General features: G+C 42.1%; 1 protein-coding gene across 8 annotated transcripts in view; it reads right to left on the reverse strand.

Moving 5' to 3' along the window:
* Positions 1-509: 509 nt before the first annotated feature.
* Positions 510-25,281, reverse strand: part of TCF7L2 (transcription factor 7 like 2) — a 173,230-nt gene continuing 148,458 nt past the window's right edge. Inside the window, exons 7-15 of one of the 8 annotated variants that reach the window (XM_053983887.1) lie at positions 22,674-22,760; positions 18,526-18,582; positions 16,789-16,914; positions 15,906-16,065; positions 15,082-15,189; positions 10,262-10,310; positions 9,659-9,709; positions 7,736-7,808; positions 510-2,799 (exon numbers count right to left, since the gene is read on the reverse strand). In XM_053983887.1, the coding sequence (XP_053839862.1) occupies positions 2,370-2,799; positions 7,736-7,808; positions 9,659-9,709; positions 10,262-10,310; positions 15,082-15,189; positions 15,906-16,065; positions 16,789-16,914; positions 18,526-18,582; positions 22,674-22,760 (1,141 nt within the window). In that variant the 3' untranslated portion in view covers positions 510-2,369. Of the gene's footprint in view, positions 2,800-7,703; positions 7,809-8,415; positions 8,489-9,658; positions 9,710-10,261; positions 10,311-15,081; positions 15,190-15,905; positions 16,066-16,788; positions 16,930-18,525; positions 18,583-22,673; positions 22,761-25,281 lie in introns of those variants that run through there. The other 7 variants (XM_053983891.1, XM_053983889.1, XM_053983888.1 and 4 more) reach the window with 7 other exon arrangements.

A 25,281-nucleotide genomic window follows, 5' to 3' on the forward strand; every position in this document is an offset into this window, starting at 1 on the left:
TCATTGCACTAAAAAAACCCCTCAAATATATGCAAAACTGGACTCAAATGTGTCCAGGAGATAAAGCCTAAGGCCAGAAGAAGGACATTACTAATTAGGGCTATTTGGGCTCTCCTGTGACCTTTATAGTGCATCAGCTCTATGTTGTGAGATCACCAGGTTAAACAGAAATACACTAAAATTAAAGGTATCACCAGCCCTGGTCTCCCATCCACCAGTCAAGTTCACTTCACATGGAAGGACATTCCCTTAGCTCACATGCTGTCTTCTGCCAAATCACGAGCCATTTGCTTTAAATAAAAAGGATCTTTAACCACTGCTACTCATGTGAAAGTGCACTGAGCAGGGAGAGGGCCAGTGCAAATGCAAATCAGGATTTCTCACAAGGAGAGCTGGCTGCAATTTGCCACAATTTTCATCCTTTTTTTCCCGAGGAAGTTTTCCAGTCGGCCTGCAAATCTTTCCAGCCAGACAAAATGCAGTCAACGCATAAATGAGTTGACAAGTCATTCTCTGCACATACTAAGTTGCTTTTATTAATCCAGAACTGCATGCTACAGATACTGTACAGCATGAACATTTATTCATTACAAAAAATGGCTTCCAAACCATTAAAAATGAAAATCGGAATAAGAGCATAAAACGGAACAGTAACATCACAACTGTTAGGAAACATTCAAAGTATTCACAAAAAATGTTATAGTTAGCATCTTAATAAACCAGAGAAAAATCTGAGACAGTTTTACAATCGCTTCATGTCAACTACAATGGCACTGAATGAACAGATGAACAATTTTTCAGCTTTATACAGCGTTTTTTGCAACATCAACATGCCTAGGTTTTTTTTTTTTTGTTTTAAGTTTGCTACCTATCTGTATGTAGTAAGTGTACATAAAAGTGGCAGTCTGATTTTCCTTTTATGAATAATCTAATATACAGAATTTGGCCCTTAAGGGTTTATACCTCTTCATTTTAAATGCTTTCCGGACAATCTGCTACCAAACACGTCTGTTATAGGTGACATTAAAACTACATACATATCTACCTATGTAACATCACAGCAAAACATGATGAACAAAAAAATTACAGCATTAAAAAAAATAATAAAGTCGTCGGGAGAAAGTTAAAAGTCACTGAGAATTTTGGCACATAAAAATTTTGCACACAGCCTACAGTCCTAATGTCGCAGGGGATTCAGCTGCAGTTCTGAACGGGAGACACTTGGACCTTGCTATTTTTCAAACAGCATTGCTAAAAATTCCCTTGCTAAATTTTCAAGTCTTTTCGAGTGTAATGGCTTTTAAAGCAATTTTATTCTTTACACTATTGATCCTTGAAAAAATGCATCTGCGAATGTCCATTTGGTGGCAACCGTTTATCATATAGCAAAAAAAAAAAAAAAAAAAAAAAAAAAAAAAAAATCATGAAAACAAATCAAAAACAAAATCCCGGAAAAAATATATATATACACATTTATATATAAACTTAAAAACCTTGTACAAATGAGTTGTTATATATAAGATGCTTACACTAAAAGAAAAAAAAAAACCCTTTATACAATGTTTCAAGGAAAAATAAAAGAAGAAAAAAACATTTAAAAAGGGACAACATACAGATACAACAAGCAATTTCTAAAGCAATAAATACTACTGGTCCAATAGCGTTGTGATACTTTTAATTGTTGAGTAGCGTCCCCTCCCCCAAAAAGAACAACACCATGGAACAAGGTATATTAACACATTTTTTAACCCTTTGTTTCTGTACATTTAAACAATAACAAGTAACATCACAATAAAGGTTGTTTCACACAAGGAAGAAAAAAAAAAAAAAAAGAAGTAGTAGCGGCACCGCATTCGTTGTGCCCTTAAAGGTTTAAAAACCAGATGTAAAATGATTGGTTCGCAAGCTCGTATTTAATACAAATAATAAAGAACCAATGCCTCTGGCAAGGGCTGCTTCAAAATTGCTTCTTTTTTTTTTAATTTTTAAAATCAGTCTTTAAAACTAAGCTATTGGAACTACATAACAATTATGTATATATATATATTTTTTAAACGCTACAAAGACTTTAAACAGCTGTTGATAAAAATTTTGGCAGAATCATGAGGCTTTTCTCATCTACATATTTAAAAAGGAGAAATTGAAATAAGAATGGGTCAAATATTGACCAATGAACTCGATAAAACATCAACTAATGTAGCCACATGGCACAAATTAAAAATGAAACCGAGAAACGACGACAAACAGCGGACGACAACAAGGAGAAGAAAACAAAAAATAAAGGAAAAAAAACCCAAAAACAAAAACCCCAAATACCAACAGAATTCAATCCCCCCGAAAGGAAACCGAAAGGGCTAACGAGGCTAAAGCTATTCTAAGGACTTCGTTACAAGGGAGAGCGGCTGGGGCTGTGTCCCCGGCAGCGAGCTGTGGGAATGCAAGGAGGACGTCGAGGGCTGTGCGAGGGATGCGGCGGCGGCCGGCGGGAGGGCGGCCGGCGGGTGGTCCAGGGCCCCGTTGGGGCAGCTGGCGGCGGGCAGGGCGCCGGGCTTGCTCGCGGCGCTCTCAGCGAGCACGAGCGAGGATGGCGGCGGCATCATCACCAGGTGCGCCAGCGGGTCGGGCTTCAATGAGAGCGAGAGGGGTTGCGTTTGTTCAGTCTGTGGTTTCGAGTCTCTGGAGGGGGAGGCGAGCATGGCGGGGGAGGACGGAGGAGAGTCTAGTAAGCTTCCATCTGAAGAGGGTGGGCTGACGCAGCTGCCTTCACCTTGTATGTAGCGAACGCACTTTTTTTTTCTCCTAGAAACAGGGAGAGAGTTATCCATGAATAAAGGGCAGAGACGCTGATGGAGACAGTCATCTACAGCAAAGAGCCATCAGTCAGCTACTCTGGGCTCTGCATGGGTGGCATCCTGGCCCCACGTGCCATCCTGGGGGTCTGGCAGGGTGTCCTCGGCACCAAACCCGCTCGGGAACCTCCCCTCAGCTAACAGATTTGGAAAGGATTCACCAATTAATTGTCTCTTCATCCCCCTCCTCTTCAGGCTACCTCCTTTCCTTATTTTCATAATCAGAAAACGAGATAAATGGGTTTTGGAGCCCACTGTTCTAATCTACAAACTTTCCTCCATGGAAAAAAAAAAATTAAAAAGTAATTTAATCCTCCTAAAATAAAAACCCTGGATAGCTGATGGTATCTCAAGATGTCCCATAACACTGTCCAACTCAATGGGGCTATAGCTACACCTGTGTCACCTGTGGTCTCATACGATGCCCTGCCCTTGGGAGGCAAGAACGGCTGCAAACTACTGCTCATTGCTTTCTCCTCTGTTAAGAACCACACCAAATCCAGAAATGTCAGTCAGACAGAAGGGGTATATAACAGAGAGAACAAGAGAGAGGGGAAATAAAAACAAAACGAACAAACAAAGCGAACAGAAGAAAAAAACAGGAAAAGAACAGGAATACAGAGCATGATCCAAAATAACAAGAATAACTGGTTGTATGGCCTGCAGGTTGTGGCTTTAAATCGACTCAGTTTTACTTTTTGTTTTAGGGGAGAGTGGTAGATTTGGGAAGCTGCTTGTCTGTGTTTTGGGGATTTTCCTCTGAGAGGCCATCCATGTAACTCCAGAGTGGGATCCAGTTTCAGTAGGTGAAGAGCACGACGACAGGTACAAAGGTGAGGAGCAACATGGATCTTAATTTCACACCAGGGCATATGAGAGTCTCGCAAGAGCCGCTCATCTTCAAATAAATAGGTGACCCGACAGAGATCTTTTCTCCTCCCTCTGTCCACTGGATAATGTAAAGGAGCAATGAAAACAGATGACAGTTTCATACTTTCTCTTGCCAAGTATGTGCAAGACAATTCTAGCAGTAGGACAGAAATAATGAGGCAAACAACCACAGCATCTGGCCAAATGATGTCCAGTGGCCACCTTGACCCTAAGCATGCTGGCTCTTCTGCCCTCCGATCCACAATCACACTTCCATGGGAAGTGCTGAAGTGCTGTCACACAGCCCAAGGCAGAGGATAAAGCCTGTCTACACCAGCTCTGCCACAAGAACTTGGGATGCTCAGCTAAGCTGCACAGAGCCACCAACGTGAAGGAGGAGGTTGCTCTCCCTCTCCAGTGGATAGATCACCCCAGCTCTGCAACTCCATCAGAGGGAGCGCTGAGCATGGCACAGCAGCTGAGTGTCACCAGGAGACATTCCCCACGCCAGGAGGTGCCCCAGCTCCCCTGCTGGTCACCAGTGTTCTCCCCTAGGTATGGCAGTTGACTAGGTTAAACCAAGCTCCACCCTCGAGGCAATGAGGACAGATGCTTCTCATTTGCAAAGGAGACCACACTACCTTGATCCTGGAGTTAAAACTATCATCTTCCATAGCCAGGAAGGGAACAACAAACCCAGTACCCCATATTTCACCAGCTTCAGTGAGGGACCAGTGCTGTGACACCCCTTCCTCCAGAGACTCAGGTCTGCTCTCAGAGTGCCATGTGCCACATGGCAACGTGAGGGGTTAGGGCTATTAGAGTTTTAACCACGTTAGCCTGCAGATCAATACATGCTAAAAAACTAAAGACAACCATGCAACTTAAATGTTAAAAAGAAAGAAAGAAAGATAGAAGACAGCAAGTGAAGGCTGTAAACCATGCTTTATTAGAGCAACGTTAAAAGACAGAAAAAAATTAATTTGGTGGGCTCAAAACAGACCTTGTTAATTCTTCTACAATCAAGAAACAACACTGGAGATCTCTGCCTCTTGGCTAAGGACAGTTTTGCTGTTCTCTCTCTCCTCTCCTCTCCTCTCTCACCACTTCTTACTTCAGCTGTGCAGCACTACCAGGGCCACAGTTCCTGTTTGGACCTTCTGTACAGCTCCAGTGGCAAAGCAGGACAGTTAAGCTCCACAAAGCTTACCAATATTACTTGTGTGGAAAGATGGGTTCTTACAATCTGTAGACTGCAGGACTCCCTCTCCATCCCCAAATTAAAATTACTTGCAAGCACAGACCCAAGCTCTGCCTGCCTCATTGATGGGGGTCCAAAACTCCTTTAACTGGACTGCTCTGAACCTACAGGGCAGTAAATTATTAAATTGGAGGCAGTTTGAATCTAGTATGCCAGCATTTCAAATTTACTTTTTAATATTATTTAAGTTCTGTGGCCAGAAAGAAAGAGCTTCCATGGCAAAGCAGCTTTAAACCAGGTTTACCCGACTTTCTGACACTGCAGAGTTAACAACCTTCTAAAAACCAAACCCACTGCTTTGCTACCTGAAGTAATTTTACTTTGACTAGGATTAAGGGAGCATATTGCTTCTTTTGCTGAACTCTTTAATAGAGTGGCCACTTGTAGTCTGAAAAAAATATTTACTTAAGTCATGATGGCTCAAAGGGGGAGATATTTCTGCAATCTGTGCCAATCACACCATGGTTACCTGTGGTCATGAACTTGTCAGGGTTAAGTGGGACAAAAGGCCCAGAGGGCAAACCCCCAAAGCACGCAAGTCTAATTTTAGCAGACTTGAAGACCATCAGGCAGCTCTGGTGAGGGGGAATAAGTAAAAATCTAAGGAACTACTTGTGCCTCAGTTTTGCTCTGCTAAAGGCTGGAACAAAAATACTACATATTCCCCCCTCAGAAGCACTACAGAGGATTATTCACTCGTGCATTGCTCTGAAAGTGTTAACTCGCTACATCAGTAGAGCAAACGCCAACAGACCTGAGCCCACTTTTGCTGCTCTTCAAACTAGCCCTGGAGCAGCACCAGGAAACCTGTAATGCTGCAATTGCCATGAGTGAAAGCCACAGAAGATTGCAAGGGTTTATTTAGTTGCTGTGGGCAAAGATGTCTCAGTTTTTACCACAGTAGCAAACTGCACATCTTTAGCACCTACCTAAGGTGTGCTACAAAATGCTACCATGCTAGCAAATGCAATGTTATGATGGTTAGGACCAGAACTAGGAGAGAAATGCTCTAATACCTAGTGGTAAAATGCCTCCATGCATTAAAAAACAAAACAAGAACCCAAACCAAAATAAAAAGAAAAGCAGCTGTCTCTGAATCAGTAAGTCCAGACTATCAGTTATACCACTAAAGTTGTCCCTGATGCACTGAAAAGAATTCTGATGAAAATCTGGTTTAAGAGAGGGTTTATGCTTCACATGTAACCTAAGCACTGTACAGACCAAATAAAAAGTTTCCTTGCTGATAAAATGTAGTTTTAAAAGTATGTTGCTTACTTAAGCAGCCAGGAAAAGATAAAGCAACACAAACATGATGTGCCCCCAGTTCTGGTACTTGGCATGCAGAGCCTGACATGCTTCACGTACTCTATCTCTAGACTACACAAATATCTGCTGATAGTGTGCAGCAAAGTAACCACAGAACAGAGCCTAACTAAACACAGCACTGCAGTCCTTGGCTAGCATGAGACTCGAGTCTCCTGACACCGTGAAGTAGCTAGTCAGCTCTTCTGGACTGAACCCTTCTCCCTTCCAGCACTACGAAACTGCTGCTTTCCCAGCTTGTTTAACACATGCCCTGGTACTGATACCTAATCCCCAACACCCCATACTACCGTGCCTCAAATGGGACAAGACACAACCTGCAGAAGGCATTTCTGGTGCCTCCTCTGGTACACTGACACACACCACCACCCTCAATCCGAGGTTCCTGGACACTAAGCACAGACAAGACTGCGTGCATACACAAAATACGATGGGACGTCTGAGCTACATTCTAAATGAGATGGAGCACATGGGACTGGCATGAGTAAGAGGGGAAAATGTGGGAGAGGAATCACTACACACAGAGTGTGGTTTGGGTTGAAATACCTACCATCATAATATTCCAAATTCAAAGACTGCTTGTATCAGAATAAAGAAACAACAAATTTAACCAAATGCGATCATATAAGGAAAAAGGAATGAGAAAAGAACTACTCGGTATCCCTCCACCAAGAAAGAAGTACGTACTGAGTTACACATGGAATTAAACTTCAGTAGAACATGGGCTGCCGGAATTTGGGCTCTCTGATGTCTTTCATCTCCTTTTAATGCTGGAAACTGTGCTACTAAAGTTGTAATTAGTTTTGTCTAGAGCTCAGATGTTTACAGCTCACTTGTTGGGATAAGATTTAAGAAAAAATATATTTTTGGGATTAGGAAAAAAGATTTCAGATAATTAAAAAAAATTATATCTACATAAACCTTACAGAGGCATAGTAGCCAACAGGTAGCTGTTTTAATTTTTCAGATAATACCAAAAGAATGAATACAATATAAGCTGTAAACACTGGCTTTTACATCTCTAATAATGAGAAAAACACTAGTACTGCAGATCCCAGAACCTTTTTAAAAAGCCTTTGCAGGCAGGGGACATAGACCCAAATGAAAGACAAAATATAAATGTCCAGCTAAACATTAATTTTGCTGACACTCTGGAAAAAATAAAAAAATGCCAAAAAATTGACAGCTTTAAGGACTTTGAATTTTCTTGTTCCCAGTTCTACCACCAGGGAGAGGTTATTGGTAAAGAAAGAGAGAAAATGGCATTAAATTAGCAAGAAATTCCAAAGATCAAAGATTATTAGCAATTGATGCTGTGGAAGAGAGAAAGGTGGGTAGTGGGGAAAAAAGATTAAAAAAATAAAATCACACAAATGCACTAAGAGGACAGATTGCTTTTATTTCCCCAAAGGCCTAATGGGTAGTTTTATACCTGCATGGTTTGCACCATAAACTCTGTCGGTCAAGCCCGAACAATGCCCGACACTTCTTTGGAGTATTTGCATCTGTTAGCATAAGGTAAACACAAAAAATACAACACAATGGTGGATAGAGCTCATTTGGTCTGCGTCATCTCAGCTACAGCTACGTTCAGCTTTCAGTCACCTCCGTTTTATTTGGTAATCTCCCCTCATACCAAGGGCAGGAAGGAAAACAGGACTTTCACAACGAGCCAAAGGAAAACCAAAAAAAAAAAATCTCCGACACAGCCACGAGCCTGTGTGGTGTCGGTACCGCACTCAGTGCCACGCTATCAAGGGCTTTGGGAGCGACTGTCCTTGGGTGGAGGCTTGGAAGGCAGGAGCGTGGTTGAGCCACGGATCAGATGGGCTTAAGGTTGATGCTGTTTTACAGTGGGTTTTTGGCTAGCAGCAGCAAAGAGGAAGGCAAAAAAAAAAATAAAACAACCAACCAACCAACCAACAAAGAAAAAAAAAAAAAAAAAGCAAAACCCTTTCAGAGAGATGATTACTGATGGCAGTGTCCCACTCCCTTGTGTCTTCCAGATCACAACACAGAGCTACAAAGCAACAAGGCAGGAAAAAAAAGGGGAAAGTACCAAATAAACCAGCTGCAAATCAGCCATAGCGAGTCTGGGAAAACTATACACACCTGCAGGGGCCGCACCAGTTATTCTGTTGATCAAGGCCAAAGCGCGCTCGGCATTTCTTAGGAGCGCTCAGGTCTGAATGAGTTCAAGAAAAGCGAGCAGAAAAGGGAGAGAGGAAAAAAAGAAAAGGGGAGAGGGGGGAGTGAGAGAGAGAGAGAGAGAGAGAGAGGAAGAGAGAAAAGGGGAGAAAAAAGAGAAAGGTAAAAATAAGGAAAAAATAAAAATAAAAAAGGGAATAAAAATCAATGTCCTCGTTATTAATTGCAAATATTGACTTTTGATTTAAAAGTTAAAAAAAAGTGATAATTACATTTTTATTCAACTCTTGAGATTAGCTGTTGCAATTAAAGCTGCAGTATCCCTTTATAAAGGACTGTTTGTTTCCCTTTTAAGAGAGCAGGTAGAGGAAGGTCTTTGTGGTTGGTCTAGCAGGATGTTTCAGGCAAGATTGATTTGGGCTGGGTTTTTTTTTTTTTTTGTTTTTTTTTTTAAGAGGGGGGAAAAAGGAAGAAAAGAAGCTGAGTATGGAAGTTAGATCCTGAACATGCTTTTTTCTTCAACTCATACGAAATAAGAGAAAAAAAAAAAGAAACAAAAAAAAAAAAAAAAAGAAATTATATCTCCTGGGATAATGCAGCTTTTGGAATAACATTCAATTTACTTGTTTTCATTAATTTGTATTTAAAAGAATGGATAAGAATAAGCAGATTGCAGAATGAGTATGTTAGGATCAGCCAGAAAATAAAACGTAAAGCATGGCAAGGTGCTGAGTTAGTACAGCTAGTGAATTGCAATAATAGGCTTGAGCAGAAAGGAAAAAAAAAAAGATCCAAAACTAAAATAATAATAAAAAATGCGTATGCATGCTAATGTGAGAAGACTTAGTGGGAGCCATGAAAAATGCCATTAGATTAAGGAGGTTCATTACTGACTTGCTTCCATTCTTTATCAGTCTCTTTAAAGAAATACTGCATATTCAATTTGCACAGTTAGTACAACTCTTGCGTTATTTTTACTGTATTACTGTTTTAATAGCAATTGTTACAAAAACAAAAAACAAAATTAAAAAATACTATCAAACATAATAGATATAAAGATATATAGATAATAAATACTATCAAAACGTGTGGATGGTATTTTTTTCTTAATGTCATAAGTGTTTAATGTTAAAATCTATAATGGCAGGAAAAAAAATTAAAAAGCAGTTTATAAACTATTTTAAATGACTCAAAATGACGTTAGCACCTGTAATCGGAGGAAGTGAAAGGCAAGGATTTAGGAAACATTCGCTGTGTTCTGAAAAAAAAGAACAAATTATACAAAGGCTTCAAAAAAACTAAGTTAGGGCTTCTTCAAGATCGACTATGAGATTGCCTATGCAGTATTTCTAATTTCCTATATAGAATGGCAAACCTCCTTAATTTAAGATGGGTGCGATTTACCACTGTAAGGCATGCATCAGGACATCCAGGGACAGCCCAAATTAACAGCACACGCACACGGACACGCACACACGCCCGCGGATGCGCGGAGGAAGCGGGCGGCTGGATAAACGATGGCATAGGCATTACAGCTACGGCTCTGCGGTTACAGGCTCGGCAACTACACGGACAAACTCGGCTAGTGCCACACGAGGAGGCTCTGACATGCAATGGCTGGGTTACTAGTTTTAGAAGGGCGGTAACGCGTGAATTATTGGTGTGCATTTAAAAAAAAACAGCTGTCTAGCATAGGGACTGGCTCCCCTGAGGCCAGGAGACCTGTGCCCACCTCCCCCGTACCTACAAGGGTCACACCAGGACTGCCACACTTCCACTAAGCAAGAGGTTTAGACTTGACTTTACTTACCATTGGTCTCTCCTGGCTGCTTATCCCTTTTCCTCTTCTTCTTCTTTCCCTGCAGAAAACATACAGAAACAAGAAGGATTAGAATAAAATCCCCAAACAAGCATCCTTGCAAGAGAGCACCGAGCAATGAGGCTGCAGCTGGAGCAGGAAGCTCCCAAGGGGGGACACTGAAGTGTGACATTGGCTCACCCCCAGTGCAGGGAACTTTGGAGGGCCCCAGAGAGATGCTGCATCCCAGGACTGACTCTGCCTCCCCACCCTGTGACTTTTCAGACAGCCTCACTGCTGCCCACCCAGTGCCAACACCCACCAAGGCCATGGGCAGCTGGTGGGGGGCAGAAGGACTTGCAAGATGCTGCTTTTGAGCTAAGATCCTCATGTAGCCAAAAACACCTGACGTGTACACTCCTGCATGCAGAAGTTTCAAGAATCATTTGTGGTCATGTATTGGTGCGGCAGGGAGGGAAAGGAGAGGGAGAATAGAGAGGGGAGAGTGAGGTCAGTCTGAGCCCCTGGAGTTCCTCAGCACCAAACCCCAAGCATTCAGACAGACAAGGAAGCCCACAGTAACAAGTGACTCCTAACCCGCAGTTTTATAGTTCCACTGAAACCTAGAAAAAACAATGCCAGGACAAGAAAGAAAAATCCAGACATAGCCAAGACCCTTCCCACATTTTGCTCTATCACAAGGAAACAACAGTAATATTTTGCTAAACTCTATCCCTTTCCCAAATGCTGTACCACAAGATGATGAAATTTGTTACAGTTTTTGACTGAAGGGAGAAAAGCCCATTCTGTTTCCCTCCAACAGTGTGGGAGAGGACAGCTGGGAGGCCAGCTTCTGTGGAAAAACAGTAATTGCTTTCCAATAGAAAAAATATGAAGTAATAAGTATAGCTCAAAAGAGAAAAGCTATTTTTTAAGAAAACTCCTCTAACACTGAGGTACAGGGTTTGCAGAGAAGTACAACAAGGCCAGTGTAGGCAGAGTAATTTCATTTTCACAGTGAAATTTTCATTTCACACTCTCCAAATGCTAAAAGCAACAACTTTTGGGCCAGCAATGTCAGCTGTGAACAGCACAAGAATTCCTGGCTTTTGAAGACATGGTAGCAAGCGCAGCTGGTGAGAAGGCCTCAGAGCTGCAGTCCCTTGTGGTCAAGAGGCAACAAACATGTCTTGGAAGAAGGAATCTCACAGAGCTTTTGAAGGGTTGGATGTATCTGGGAAAGCCAAGAGGTTCTCCCACACAGTAGGCATCTTTCTCAGTAGATGGATTCCAGATACACGGCTGAGTTTCAGCATGGCACATCCACACTTGGAATGCTCCCTATGACATGTTCCCTGGAATGCATTTGTAAAAAATTCCCCCAACATGAATGTAGGACATGGATCAGTCGTTGTTCTGTTTCTCCTCCACAAAGCTGGCCTTGTGGCATGGAGTTTCTGCACTCATTCCCCCTTGCTTGCTTGGGGTTGTAACCTGCCATCCTGTTGTCCAGGCTGTTCCAGGCTTATGAGATCCTTCTGGAGATGCAAAAACCAGTGTAAACTGTCCATCTCAAAGGAACTTTAAACAACAGGCACATACTCCTGCAGCCTCGATGCTGATGGCAAATAATCTCGGACACCTCTGAGGTAATTTTTTGGGATATGGAAGTTGTCAATTGCTAGAGCAGCCATCAGTCTAACATGACAGGCAGATAAGGCAGACAAGCATTGCTCCTAAAGCTCCCTGAGAACAGAACAGGGAAGAGCACGGTATCTTGAAATCCACGTATCACATAAAGATGCAAGAGGCTCAGACTCTGCTCCATCTATATTGATCTAGATTGACAGTAACTCTGCAAAAATCAGTGGATTTTTTCCAGCTTTCAACAACGTAACCAAAACCAGACAATTGCCTCAAGATCATAAGCCTGACTTTTATTTAATCTCAAGGAAGCCACTGGCATAATTAACAGACTGCATCTGTGGCAAATTTGCTTAATTTTTGCAGTACATTTGGGAATTCAAGAGCTATTTCAATTTGAGACCTTATAGCTTCTTCACTCGAGGGCCAGCCAGAACAAAAGTCAGGAGTCACCCGCCTTTCACAAGCTCTTCAAGCCAGGTATTAAAGTACTGTAAGGCCTTTGGGGAGCAATCTGTTAAAAACAGCTGATCTACAGAAATGTCAGCCAGGGACCAGAAATTTCTTGTTCTTTGTCAACACAAGCTTTTAAAACTCTTCCTAATAAAGAATGGACAGATGTCACATTAACTTCTTCACACCCTTTTCAAAGCATCAGGGAGAAGAATAATCTGGTCTGGGTTACAAGAGGATATAAGACTATGTAGCTAAATTAATTTATGGACTTAAGGAAAGAACTGTGGCAGCAGTTTTTCAAGTGCTTTGCAGAAGACACCATTTTTTCTTTGCCTAAGATTGTTCTCCCAAGACTTGAGCAGATTTTAACATTTTCTGTCATCATACTATACAAATTTTTATGCTGTGAGTAAATATTTATGTAAATACCTGCTAACCATTTTGGTAGCTCCCTCTGCGGAGCCAAACCAACATGGGTTTTGATAGGTCTGCAGAGTTCTTTGGTAGTAATTTCTAGACAAGCAGTGGGTGAGGTGACTAGACCCTTACATACTTCTGAGTCCAGCACTCAGCACTGCTAAACATCTCATATTAGATCTCGGGAGGAGCCAATGTGCCTTGTGACACCAACAAGCAACGAGGCTGAAAGCTGCATTTCCTGAAAGCACCGCTCCTGTCTCTGAAGACTTGGGCTGTAGCTGGCCTTATCCTTGAGCCTGATGTGAGGTGCTTAACAATTTAACCACTTCAAGCAGCCCAAAGTCGCTCCCCTGCTAGATGTGTGAAAGGCTCAAGACCCTACAAACGGCTGAGGGAGGAGGGGCACACAGGAGAGCTGTGACTGGACCAGGAGAGGAGACATAAATAAATCCTGCAGATGATGCAAAGGTACCACGCTCTCCTCAGGCAGGAAGGTTCCCCCTGAAGGTCACCTGGGGGTACAGCATCAAGCCGCTGGGAAAGCACCAGCTTTCTCATCCTGTCCTTTTTAGCTTGAGAAGAAAGGGTTTCTCAGTGTTCACACAGTGAGGACAAAAGTAAAAGGTCCTAAACACTGAGGCTTTGTACATGCCCATCTGTCGGTGGCACAGTCACTGTGCAGAATGAGCATTCCAGAAACCTCAGTCGAGCCCAGACTCCCTTTTGAACACCCAAGACGACGATACTGCACAGTGCTGAGGAACTACCTTGAGCCTATGGTCTGACAGCCTCAGGCCAGACTGTGCTGAAAAGGGAAGGAAAATGTGCTAAGCAGGAGCTGTGCCTCATCAGACTTACAAAGGTCTCCTCTGAGGAGCACAGAATCAAGAATATTCTGAACTGGAAGGACAATTGAGCAATGCAGAGGTATACCTGTAATGACCAAGGAGGGAGGGCTGAGCCCAGTGGAAAGAAAAGATGATCAAGAAAACAGAAGGATTTGAAAAATGTCCCTAAGTACATATTGCTAAATAAGTGAGTATGTGTATTCTCCACCACTGAAACGGCAGAAGAGTGTAAAGAGCTCCTGCTGCTTCTCCTGGCTTCACTGCAGACTCTGAACTGGCTTCCTCCCACCCATACATATAAAAATGCAGATTCCTGTAGGCAAGTATTGTCATATAGAGCAAAATAGATTATTTATGGTAAAACAGGCAGTGATGATGATGGGGATGGAAGAGACAGACTTCAACAAAACCGTAATGTGTAACTCTACACAAAACTGGCATCTATCTTAGAGCTGGTGGTCTCCAAACCTGAAGGGAAGTATGACTAGAAGGCAGAGAACAGGGTTTTTTTACAGAGTTAGAGACCTTGAAAGTTTTAGGTGATTTTTATTTAACTTAAAAAAAAAATCAAGATGCTGCTATAATCCTATTAAAAAGGGTTTAGCGCTCTCACCAATCCACAAATCTGTCAAGAATTTATGGGCTTAGGCTTGCAAACACTTATTACCATCTGCACCTCTTACCCTTCATGGAAGGAGCTATTTAGTACTAGGGGTTATAAAGCTGCCGTTATGCTTTTTAACAGACAAAAAATACTACCACTTTTAGCTCAAAAACAGCCTTTCTGAAAAGTAGAGGGAAGAATCAATTTTAAAACAATCCATTAATTGATCACAAATTCCAATATTCTTTTTAAAAAATGAGGAGGGTAGGGGGGAAAAAAAGGTAATATGGGCATGAAAAAGAAAACAAACAAAATACACAACTATAGAGGGTGGAATAATTCATTTAACTCCACTTGAGAGAAAGACTTTCAAAAATAGAATGCTTTTGGTTTTGCCAGTCCTTCTCTGAAGCTAGGATATGTCATTCTTCCACTTTCCACTACACTCCTACACAGATAAGCACAAGACACTAATTATTTATCTCTTTTGGTGGAAAGGAGATGAGCCCTACAAGGGGGATTTAAAATTTTGTTTTAAAAAATGAAATTCAAAATGACCACCAAGCCAAACAGCATTTCCAGACGCTGTTAAATGATGAGAAGACTTTTTTCACAGAGCTCTACTGTTATCCTCAAATTCTAACCCCATACTAGTCCCAGCCAGGAAGCCTCTTCCAAGAGGGAATTACCCCCCAGTAGTTTTGGTATTGCCGAGGGAAGCGCCTGTTGTCGTTACCAGACTGGGGTCCTGAGACTTTCCACACAGTGCTTGTGTGCAGTGTGTGCTCGAAGCTCAGCAGGTCACACAGACATTTCTACAAGCTCTACTACTACAAGTTTCCACCTACGTAGGAACCTACATAGTTATCCCGTGCGGACCAGCCCGGGTACAGCTGCATGTGAAGCTGTCGCTCCTTTCTTGCTAGTTCATAGTATTTCGCTTGCTCTTCTCTGGATAACGCGTGCCACTGGGGTGGAGAAAAGACAAAAAGACAAAATAAAAAGCACTAGTGGTTGGGGCTTTTTTAAGCATGTTAACAGCAAAGTGTGTTATTTATACATGTAAGTACAGTTAGAATCGATTTTCATAAAGAAGAGATAAAAACAGATGATCTGGCATGCTGACATTCGTATTTTATTTACAACTCTAGATTATAACTGCAATTAAATCAACTGAACCACAACTAATCATTTACGTGCAGTCAACCCCTTTGTCTCCTGTTGACGGAGGAGATTTAAGAAATCTAAACAAAAACAGACAGCAGGGGAGATGGTCCAGAAGCTGAACCACTTGTCCTGAGCCAGAACTCAGTTACAGCTTTGGAGGTGTCTCCCCCACTGGCACTTCCTCGCCTCTTCTAGCTCTTACAGGTGCTGATACTGGTACTGTACTCAAAGGTTTTTCATTTCCCATTTACTTTTCTGCCTATCTTGGGCCAAAGTAAAAATCTAAGATTTTTTTATCAACCAGTCATGCAAATGATACTGAAATAAAACTGCTATTAATTAACTCTTCCTCTTCCCCATGAATGACCCCACCAGCAAGAAAATTAGAAAACAAACCAAGGCCTTTGGTTTAGCAATTTCCTTACCATTTTTACAATGGCAGAAAACCACAGGGATTCAGAAGGTGTGAATCCTACTGAGTTTCAGGCCCTGCTTGTGCTTGTCCCTTGTTACCTACCCTTCGACCGAGGATTTGGTTGATGGCTGCGCTCTCTTTCAATGTGCATTCTGCTACAACTTTTGCTCTCATTTCCTTCATATACAACATAAATGCATTAAGAGGTTTCTTTATGTGTGGCTTCTTTTTCTCTTCTTCTTTTTTGGAGTCCTGATGTTTTCTGAAGAGTAAAGATACAACAGACAGAGACCTCACAGTGAGAACCCCTTGTGAGTTTATTAAATTAATCCCCTCAATCTCTCTAGCATTAATCTTCAGCAATCTCTAGGAAGAGGACCAGAAGGTTCTCTAGAGCCTTCACTCTGGCTGCTGTATGGGAACAGTCTTAAAAGCATTACAAGAAAACTCACCACATGTTTATGCAACATCACCAAGTACCCTCTGAGCCCCTACAAGAACCTTGGAAGGACATGGGCTCCAGAAAAACGGAGCTCTCCACAAGGAGAGCTTGAGCATGATAGTAAATAATTACACCCCTTTATCAATGGGCTCTTGTCTAAACTCGATACCAGCTCTCTGCAGCTTTGAAGAAGCCATTTTTCATTTTTTGTCTCATGAGGTGCATTTGTTATCTCAAGGCTTCAAACTAGGCACTGAGTAATAGAGAAACTGGTCAGGAAACTTGAAGCTCAAGAAAATTCCACTTCCTCATTGAAACAGGTGAAATTAGTAACTACTTGCCTATGTCATAGAATGACTCAAAGACTGCTACCATCATTTGGACATACTTTGGCAGCTAAAACATGTTCAAATCAATTATAACAAAAAAGAAAAAAAAAAATTACAGGAAAAACATCACAAACCCAAGCCTTTTTACAAGCCACACATGCACAGGGGATGCTTTGAGTATCCCAAAGAGAAGACAGGGGAAGCAACAACTTACGAGCTGTGGAGTGAGCCGACGTCGCTCTGGGAAGATTCCTGTTTGACTGTTGGTGTGACTATGGCCGGATGAGGAATTCCAGTTGTATGTAAACTATGGTGTGGCGGGACCATGTGTGGAGGAAACCTAGAGGAGAGAAAGCTGTGTAAATTGTCAGAATAAAAATGAATGAATGGGGAGGGATGTGTACACACATTTAAAAAAAAAAAAAAAAAAAAGGCATATAACAAGCACATGACAGCTAGACAAAGCATATGAAAGCTGGCAGCATTAATTAGCAATAAATTAAACATAATGACTCTTCTAATGTCATTAAAGCCAATCTTCCCCTTCATTATCATTACTGACACGAGACATCATGATTTTTAACATTAACAAAAGGCGAATTCAACTGGATGAACTTGTGTGAAGGTGGAATTTCAGATACCTGAAACAAAATCCACCAGTCCATTTCTTTGCTAAGAAATTATGTGTGGCAGCCAAGGAATCAATTTTTGTAGTTTTGAATCATGTTGTGAATTTAGGATGACATCTTTTATTCTATATTGACAGCCAAATAAAATATTAATGCAAACACATTCTAGATGCATTTTTGATAATACTTATAGACGCCTCATTAGCTACATTTTGTTGATGGAGCAAAAGAAAATATTTATTTGTGTCTAATAAATCTCTGAGCCACATTGCTTTAACAGAAGTTGGAAGATTGTGGAATTTTTGATCCATTAAAGTAACCTAGAAAGGCTTTAACAGTCTAGCCTTTCTAAAGAGAAAAAAATGTTGTCAGCTTTATGGTTTATGGTCATATACATGGACAGATCCCAGTCCTGCAAGTGGATTCAGAGGGATATGCAATCCTTCTGCATGAGTCCAATTGCTTGGTCGGGATCACAGCACAAACATAGCACAATCATTCAGACTTTTTGCATTTTAACAGAAATGAACAAACTTCTCAAAAGCAGGATTGACTTATATCATTGTTTCTCAACAGTCTCAGAAAGGTTTTGCAGTGAATAAGGAAAGCACAGCATGACTGACTGCCTTCCCCCACTGAAGTCAACAGGTTTCCAGGGAATGGGTTCTAGCCTAAAATTATGTTTCAGAAGTAACTTTCCTCAGAACACCAGAAGTAAAGTGATCTGGCAAGGGCTTTTCTCACTGCAAATCCCCACTCTCATCCCAGATTTTGAACAATCTGATCCAAGTAAAATAACCCAAGATTATGGAACACTCAATGGGATAAATAATTATTTCTTCTATCATCAACATACAATGATTTTTTCTATCCAACAGGATTTAAAAGGGAGTGATATACTATGGATATCACAGTGTATAAGCATCAGAGATATAGTGGGGCTATCTTTTTCTCTCCCCTCTTATAAATTCCAATACCAAGCTTAACAATCCCACCCCTGTGACTGCCTAGACATTCTCTACATTCACAAGATGACACAGAAGTACTTTCATGAACAAGAGCACTGTCCACTACAAGCTCTGAGGATCTTTTGTCTATCAGCTGGTAGTACTCAGGGTGATTAGACAGAACTATTTTGTCTTTGAAGGCAGTGGTGGGAAGAGCAAGGACTGACAGGGAGAATGTGAAATTGTTCAAGTTGTAGAGAATTGCAGTTCTTCACGAACAAAGGCACGGAGAGAAGGGAGGCAGGAAGGTGGGATGGCAAGGGAAGAGGAGAATGGGCAGCAAAATGGTCATTCCTACTTCTGCTAAAGACTCACGGACACAAATCGCCAAGTGGATTGTCCAAGTGCCTTCCCACTCTCTGACAAAAGTAGCTGGGAGAGAAGCACACATTTGAGGATATACTTTGGTTCATGGTAGGTCAGAACAGAAGACAATGTTGAGGCTGCAAAGGAGACTGGCATCCTTGTCCAAGTTCTGCCACAGAACTGCTCACCATCAGCAAGACACAAACTGGGTCTTTGTATTATTTTTTTCTGTTCTTTCTCTGCTTCCATGTGTATGTATTTTGATTGGACATACCTAAAATTTGTTCACAGAGCGCCTGGGACCTTCAGACATGGTACAAAGAAAATAAAAACTGGCAGTGTGAGTTGGATTTTTTTTTTAAATAACTAACAAACATGATCAAAAATAAAACTGGTGGCAAAAAAACTGACCTAGCTGAATGCAGTCTAAGCACAGTGATAAAAGGCTGAGGCACATCCTGTCAAGTGACTGCCCTAGGCAAGACCCAGTGTTTCAGAGAGGACTATACTGCTGGGGCTGGCTAGACCAGAGACAAGGGGACAGTGAAGGATGAAGATGGAGGTGAAAAGCCTTCCTTCAGAGAGCAGGCAGGAAGAGCTCTGCTGGTCTGACATGAGGGCTCAGCGTGAAGTGCAGTGGGCATGTACCAGCAGGGAGAAAATCTAAGTACAGAGCACAACATACACACATTGTGTGAAAGCCTGAAGGATGGCAAAGCCTCCACTGACCTCAGCTGGGATATTTTACTCACTGGGCTTTAAACTCCAGAGAAAGCAGCCTTCAACAGGCAGCTGCAGCTCAGTGGTTATTTTCAGGGTTTCAGTTTCCATGAGAAAGTGCTGTATTCATTACCGATGACCATACTGAATCTGTCCAATTCACAAGGCTGCCTATTGGACTTACACACCCATTCCCATGTTTAGGGCTATAAAAACATGCTCCAGAACCCAAAGTTGCTCTCACAATCCCACGGACTTCCATTGGTGGGATGAGGGTTCAGCCCAAAGTCTGAGTGCCTGCTCATTTCCATGTAGACAGCCACTCACATGGCAATATGAGCAGGGGAAGGGTGTTAATTTTTAACTTCCTGGCTACACTCCAACTTCAGTAATTACATTCAGCAAAAGTGAATTTCCCCTGAAATTTCAATTACAGAAGGTATTTTCCACTGCCACCACTTAACTGCTGTGCAGTGTTTGTCTGGTGTAATTCTGCTAAATTATTTCCTGATTTCCTCTCACAGCAGTTGTTTTTTCATAGTAGGTCTACTGTTTGCCCATCACTCAGTTAGCCCTGTCTCATTTTACCTTACAGGCATATTACAGAGGGGTAATGAAGGATCAGGAGATCTTACAGGCATAATACAAGCATACAACGTGAGTGTGGCAAGGCTACAAGCAACAACTAAGAGTAGTAAATGGTTAAAACAACCTGAAGACACTACCTCAACAGTCTAAACCATTTATGAAAAATCACTTTAGTCACCCATTAACCTTTTATAAACTATTCATAAGCATACTTTAACTAAAAAACAGCAATTTCTAAGCTTAGGGAACTAAAGGTTGGGAAGCACTATAGGTTCCAAAGATCCACACCATAATGCAGGTAAAGATGGGAATTACTTTTGAAGGAAGGCTCTGAAAAACTGTGGATGGAGGGGTGAGGTCTGAGGTCTGTGCTGACTTCACTGCTGGGGCACAGCCAGCAGAGCAAAGGCAAGGTTTGCAGCAGGGCTTGCAGCAGGGCCCTGCAGGGCAGTTGCCCAGGGCCAGCATGTCTGGAGGCCAGCAAGGGAATCTCCTGACCACACCGGACACCTGGACAAGGGCTGTCCCCCTGCTGAGCCCAGGCTGACAGGGGACAACACACACAAAATGATGTGTGAGAGCACAGCTTGCCCAGGGTGCTCCCATCTATGGGAAACCAGAGAAGTTTCTGGGCTGAAACAAAGGGTAAACACCTTAAATCAATTCATCCCCCAGCACATGTGCCTGAGCACATGCACACGTACGGGCTTCTGTCAGAGACAAAAAGAAAGGCTCCCTGTGTATATGCACACCCCTCACCTTCGCCTAAGACATTCACCAGATTTTTTTTTCTCTAGACAAGTATTCCATGAATTGCAATAAACACCCTAAAAATTCTAAGCAGCTCATTATACACCACTGTCTCCTTTTATGGCTCCAAGCCAGAATATAATGATGAGTCTTAACTTGTTAAGGACAACTAATTTTTTGTTCCTGGCTGTCTCAGGGGCTTCTCTCTTACTCACTCTCACTTTACTTCACTGTTGACATGTTTCTGTTAACTGGATGTCATCTGCCTGCCTTGATTTTATGCACAAGCAGTGGGATGCATTTTTCTGTGCAACAATTCTGCTTTGAGTTGCATTAGATTTGTCATTATTCTCTCATTTTCCCCTTGCACTTGTAACATTTCATCTATTCCTGCCTTATTTTTTGAGCCACGGTGCACCCACATTATGGTTTATACATGATCTTGCTCCCTTTGAAGCCGGCAGATTTCAGAGCCAGCCCTCGTCAGGAGAAGTGCCTGCTACCAATTTAGCAGGCTGAGGGCCCCGAGCTCCAACAACTCAATCTAAAGGGGGTCACAGGGTGGCACAAGCGAGTGTCAGCAAGTGCTGTTTAATTGCCAATCTAGGCTTCTCCATGGTGTTTAAAGTATAATGACCCATCACTTAATTCTGAGAAGTCCTGGCCCTGCTGCTGAATGGAATGAATATCAAAGGATGTGCTAGAACAGGGCAAGGAGCCTACATTTCCTATAACTGCCATAAGTATAATAGACCTCTACTTCTGTCGTCCCATTACCACAATAATGTATTTAATTTGCTGTGTACTCTTTTTAACTAGATACCTTTCATAAAGTCTATCTTGGGAATATAGCCCCCCCTGCTTCCACATCTCCCCCCTCCCTCAAGTGACTAGCCTCTCTAATAATAATTAAACTAAATCAAGCTCTACTTTGCCTCACACCATGCCTGCAAGTCTTTTATAGATATTAAAAAAGATTAAATAGGGGGAGGGAACCATTGCTTAAATTTGCAGCTCTCTCCCCAGCCTAGTATTTTTTTCTGTTCTGGACCTACACTTTTTTTTTTTAAAGTTGATTTGCCAGTTGTCTATTTGCTGGACCAGCATTTTAATTTAAATTTTTAGTTTTTTGCTTACTTATCTAAAGCATACACCACACTGTTTTCCCACCCATTCATTCACGAGCCCTAGGTACAGATTTCCACTTCTCAATGATGTGTGCTTCCCCCCAGTCCTCACCAGTCTTTTCCTCCTTAGATCATCTATGCACCAATGCTCACATATTAAACTGCAGAGATGGAGAGGAAGGGACAGAGCAGGGAAGAGATGTGGAACCTTGCTATGTAATGCATGCTAATTTAATTATGTGCCATCATCAAAATGGATTAGCTGTTTCAGCCCATCAGGAAAGTCTAAACTTCCACCGATTTAATTAACCAGGCTGAAAATCAGATGAACAGAAAATAAAACTATCATTAGGAGCAATTACTGATTACTTAAACATAGTGCTGCCAACCAGTTTGTAAATAAAACTAGCAGCCCCTGGAAAATTAGATGGAATTAATTGGAGGTAGGGAGGGGGAGAAATATATACTTCTAAAGCTTTTGAGGGTCAGGCGGGCCCTTTTATGTTGACTATTAGTGTTTGGAGCTTTGGGAGGGGAAAACACAGCACAATAACCTTCCTCCCAACTCTGCTGAAGAGCAGTCCTCCCTCCTGAGCCTTCCCTCCTGCGCACACAGTGCTGCTCTGGCTGATGGCCACCGAGAAGGCAAAGGCTATCACAACTTCTGGCTTTTTCAACATTACATTCTCCCAGCTCTTTCATTTAGTTTGGCTTTTAAAGGTGGCTTCGCACTCCTCTACCTCTCCCTCTATGACAAATTCTTGAGGCCCAAAGACAGCATTAGGACACCACCTTCTCTTCACATGGGAAGGTAGCCCTCGCCCTCTCCTCCACCCCACCAAAAAAGCTAAGGATGGATGTTTAACTGAAGAGCTTTCAGAAATCTGCTGCCTAGATGAAATGCTCTTCTACAGAGAGTGGGAGGAGGAGCTACATTTGCTCTTGATTTAGGACCTCAGTATTTGAACTCACCTTGACATGGAAGCATTGACGGTCAGAGCTGTTGGGTAAGGGTGGCGGAAACCCCCTGTCGTGATTGGGTACACTGGCTGACCTTGCCTGGTAAAAAAGAAGGGAGAGAGAGAATGAGAGAAAGGAAAAAAGGGCTTAAAAAAAAAAAAAGAAAAGAACAACAAAAAACTTCTCTCTGCACAGTAAGCTTTATTCTCATTTGATCAGAACAAAAATCTTGGGGATTGTACAGCAAGGATCAAAGGAAAGAAACACAGAACAATTTGAATGCCATAAATCTGATAGGAATGGCTAATTAAATTTTATAACCTCTGCTTATGTCAATAGAGACCCTCTCCCCAAGCTGAAACTAGGTGTTTTGTTGTAATAATTAAAGGCGAAGTCTCGCTTGCTTTAATGGAGCCATCACACTAATTGAGGGCTACACATCCAAAGGAAAACAATAATGAATGTAAATTTATACCAAAATAAAGTACAGTGAATCAAAGGACTTCAGTTGCGCTTTGGGCCTCTTTCGGTATTTAGATCTCGGTGAGAAAACATTAAATTAACAGAGCTTAATTTGTAGCCTTTTGTCAGATTAACAAGTGTTGACAAGAGTTACCGGGGGAGAGTCCCCAAGAAGTATTGTGGGTAACCAATAGACAATCACACCTCATTACAATAATTAAAAAATACAGCAACATGCAAAACAGCATCCTCATGAAAGACACACAACTTTTTCTGATGGAGGTTTGTCTGTGCTGGCTAGCTCATTTCATCTGTCCTTCAAATATAGAATCTGATTGGGCAGGATGCTTTTGGGGTGGGTACTATGCCAGAAACATGCAGGCCGGTGGAGGGTAGATGGGTTGGGAAGTTGATGGTGAAGTGCAAGTGGCAAGGAGAGGGGAAATTAAAAACTTGGGTTACTTCTCTGAAATTGGCCATGCTACTCTCCTAGAGCAAAAGCCAATGTGAAGGGCGTGTCACCCCTCAACAAAAATCACTGGGAGAAGCTGTAAGAGCTATGGGTAGGCAAGCACACCATGGTGTTGACTTGTTCTGAAGCAGCAGGGATGACAGAGTTGTCCAGAGACAGAGGTGGCCATTAGCACCTGCCTGGTGAAACTGGCCACATGTGGCATCATTCACGTGCTTTGGCAGCCATGGCAGGAGGTCCAGGAGGCCAAACCTGTGTCTGCACAATACATACACCCACATGAGCAATGGGGTACAGGTCAGTGAAGAGTTTCTTCCCTGCGCTCTCATGTCTTTCATGTCACTGACTTTTGGCACTAGCTGAGTGTATTTGTTTCAAATGTTGAGGCTGTTGCTGTGCAAACTTGAGCTAAGGAGCTCCATGCACTACAATTGTTCAGAGTGTCCTTTGGAAAAGGTAAATCACCACAAACAAGAAGAAATTTCAGATTTCAGAGAGCAATGCTTTGGATTTTTCTTCTGTTTATGATGTGCTCTTCTGGATAAGCAACATTTAGCAGAGAGGCGATGGACATGCTTCACCCTCGGGGTGGGAGAACCTCTACCCAAAATAGCTGCATGACCACCCACAAGGAAGGGCAGCCTGCAAAATGGCCAGAAGCTCCACCTCTCCTGCATCAACACATTTCTGCTTGAGAAAGGCCTCCAAGGCCTCTGATGCCACCACCTCTCCTTGCCCGAGACCTGGAGATATGCAGTGATCTCCTGCCCTGCCCTGCTCTCCTGTGGGCTGTCAACTCCAGTTCCTCATGGAGGAACTTGTGGAGAGGTATTTCAGCACAGCTGGCCAAACAACCTCAAGCAGAGGCAAACTAGTTTGAACTTCGGGCAATTAATTTCTATAAAAAATATGATCAGCCCAAAACAGAGGAGACCTGTTATGTGAGAAAAACAGAGTAACATAATGCAGAGAACTGTTGTATCCAGCAATACAAATGGATTTTATAAGCATTTAAATCAAATATACTACACAAAAGGTTTAGGCAGTGCTTAAGTGTATTATAAATCTATTGAGAGATGGCAACATAAGAAAAAAAAAGAAAATAAGGACTCAGTTACTGCTGGGAGCCTCATAGCCAGCAAGGCTCTGCAACTGGGATCTGAGAAGTTGAAAATAAAACAAAACCCCAAACTAACTTTCCATTGGTTTTTTTAAAGCCAGTTTTAAGTAAACTAATTCCTTTTTCTTGTTTAAAATTCCATTCCTCAGATGCCAATTGCCAACTTCCCAGCCACATCTCAACTAGGAATGCTGCTCACTGGCTGATGTAAAGCTCTACTGTTTCATAAGAAAAACAAAAGGGTTTTCAACAGACAAGGCAAATGAAATTTAAAATTGCAAATTTGTAGTGAGGATAGCCTAGTGAAAAAAAAAGGGTCTGTGAGAACCACCCTGAGCCCCTAGAAAACCAAATCTGAGAAAAACTCATGTAGTGCAGTGTAAGGGCAATAACAAGAAAGGACATTTCTGCAGAAGGGTTTAAAAATTCATGCTTCATGAGCTGTCAGCTGGTTGGGATGACATACAAAGCTGTGTCTAACTGCTCAGGTTTGTTTACAATCACATGACCTGGCATATATTTTAATTAACCTTCATGAGGTGGGTAAATGCATAACACTCGGTGAA

The sequence above is a fragment of the Vidua macroura genome, chromosome 8, assembly GCF_024509145.1.
Source record: "Vidua macroura isolate BioBank_ID:100142 chromosome 8, ASM2450914v1, whole genome shotgun sequence".
Classification (NCBI taxonomy): Eukaryota; Metazoa; Chordata; class Aves; order Passeriformes; family Viduidae; genus Vidua; species Vidua macroura.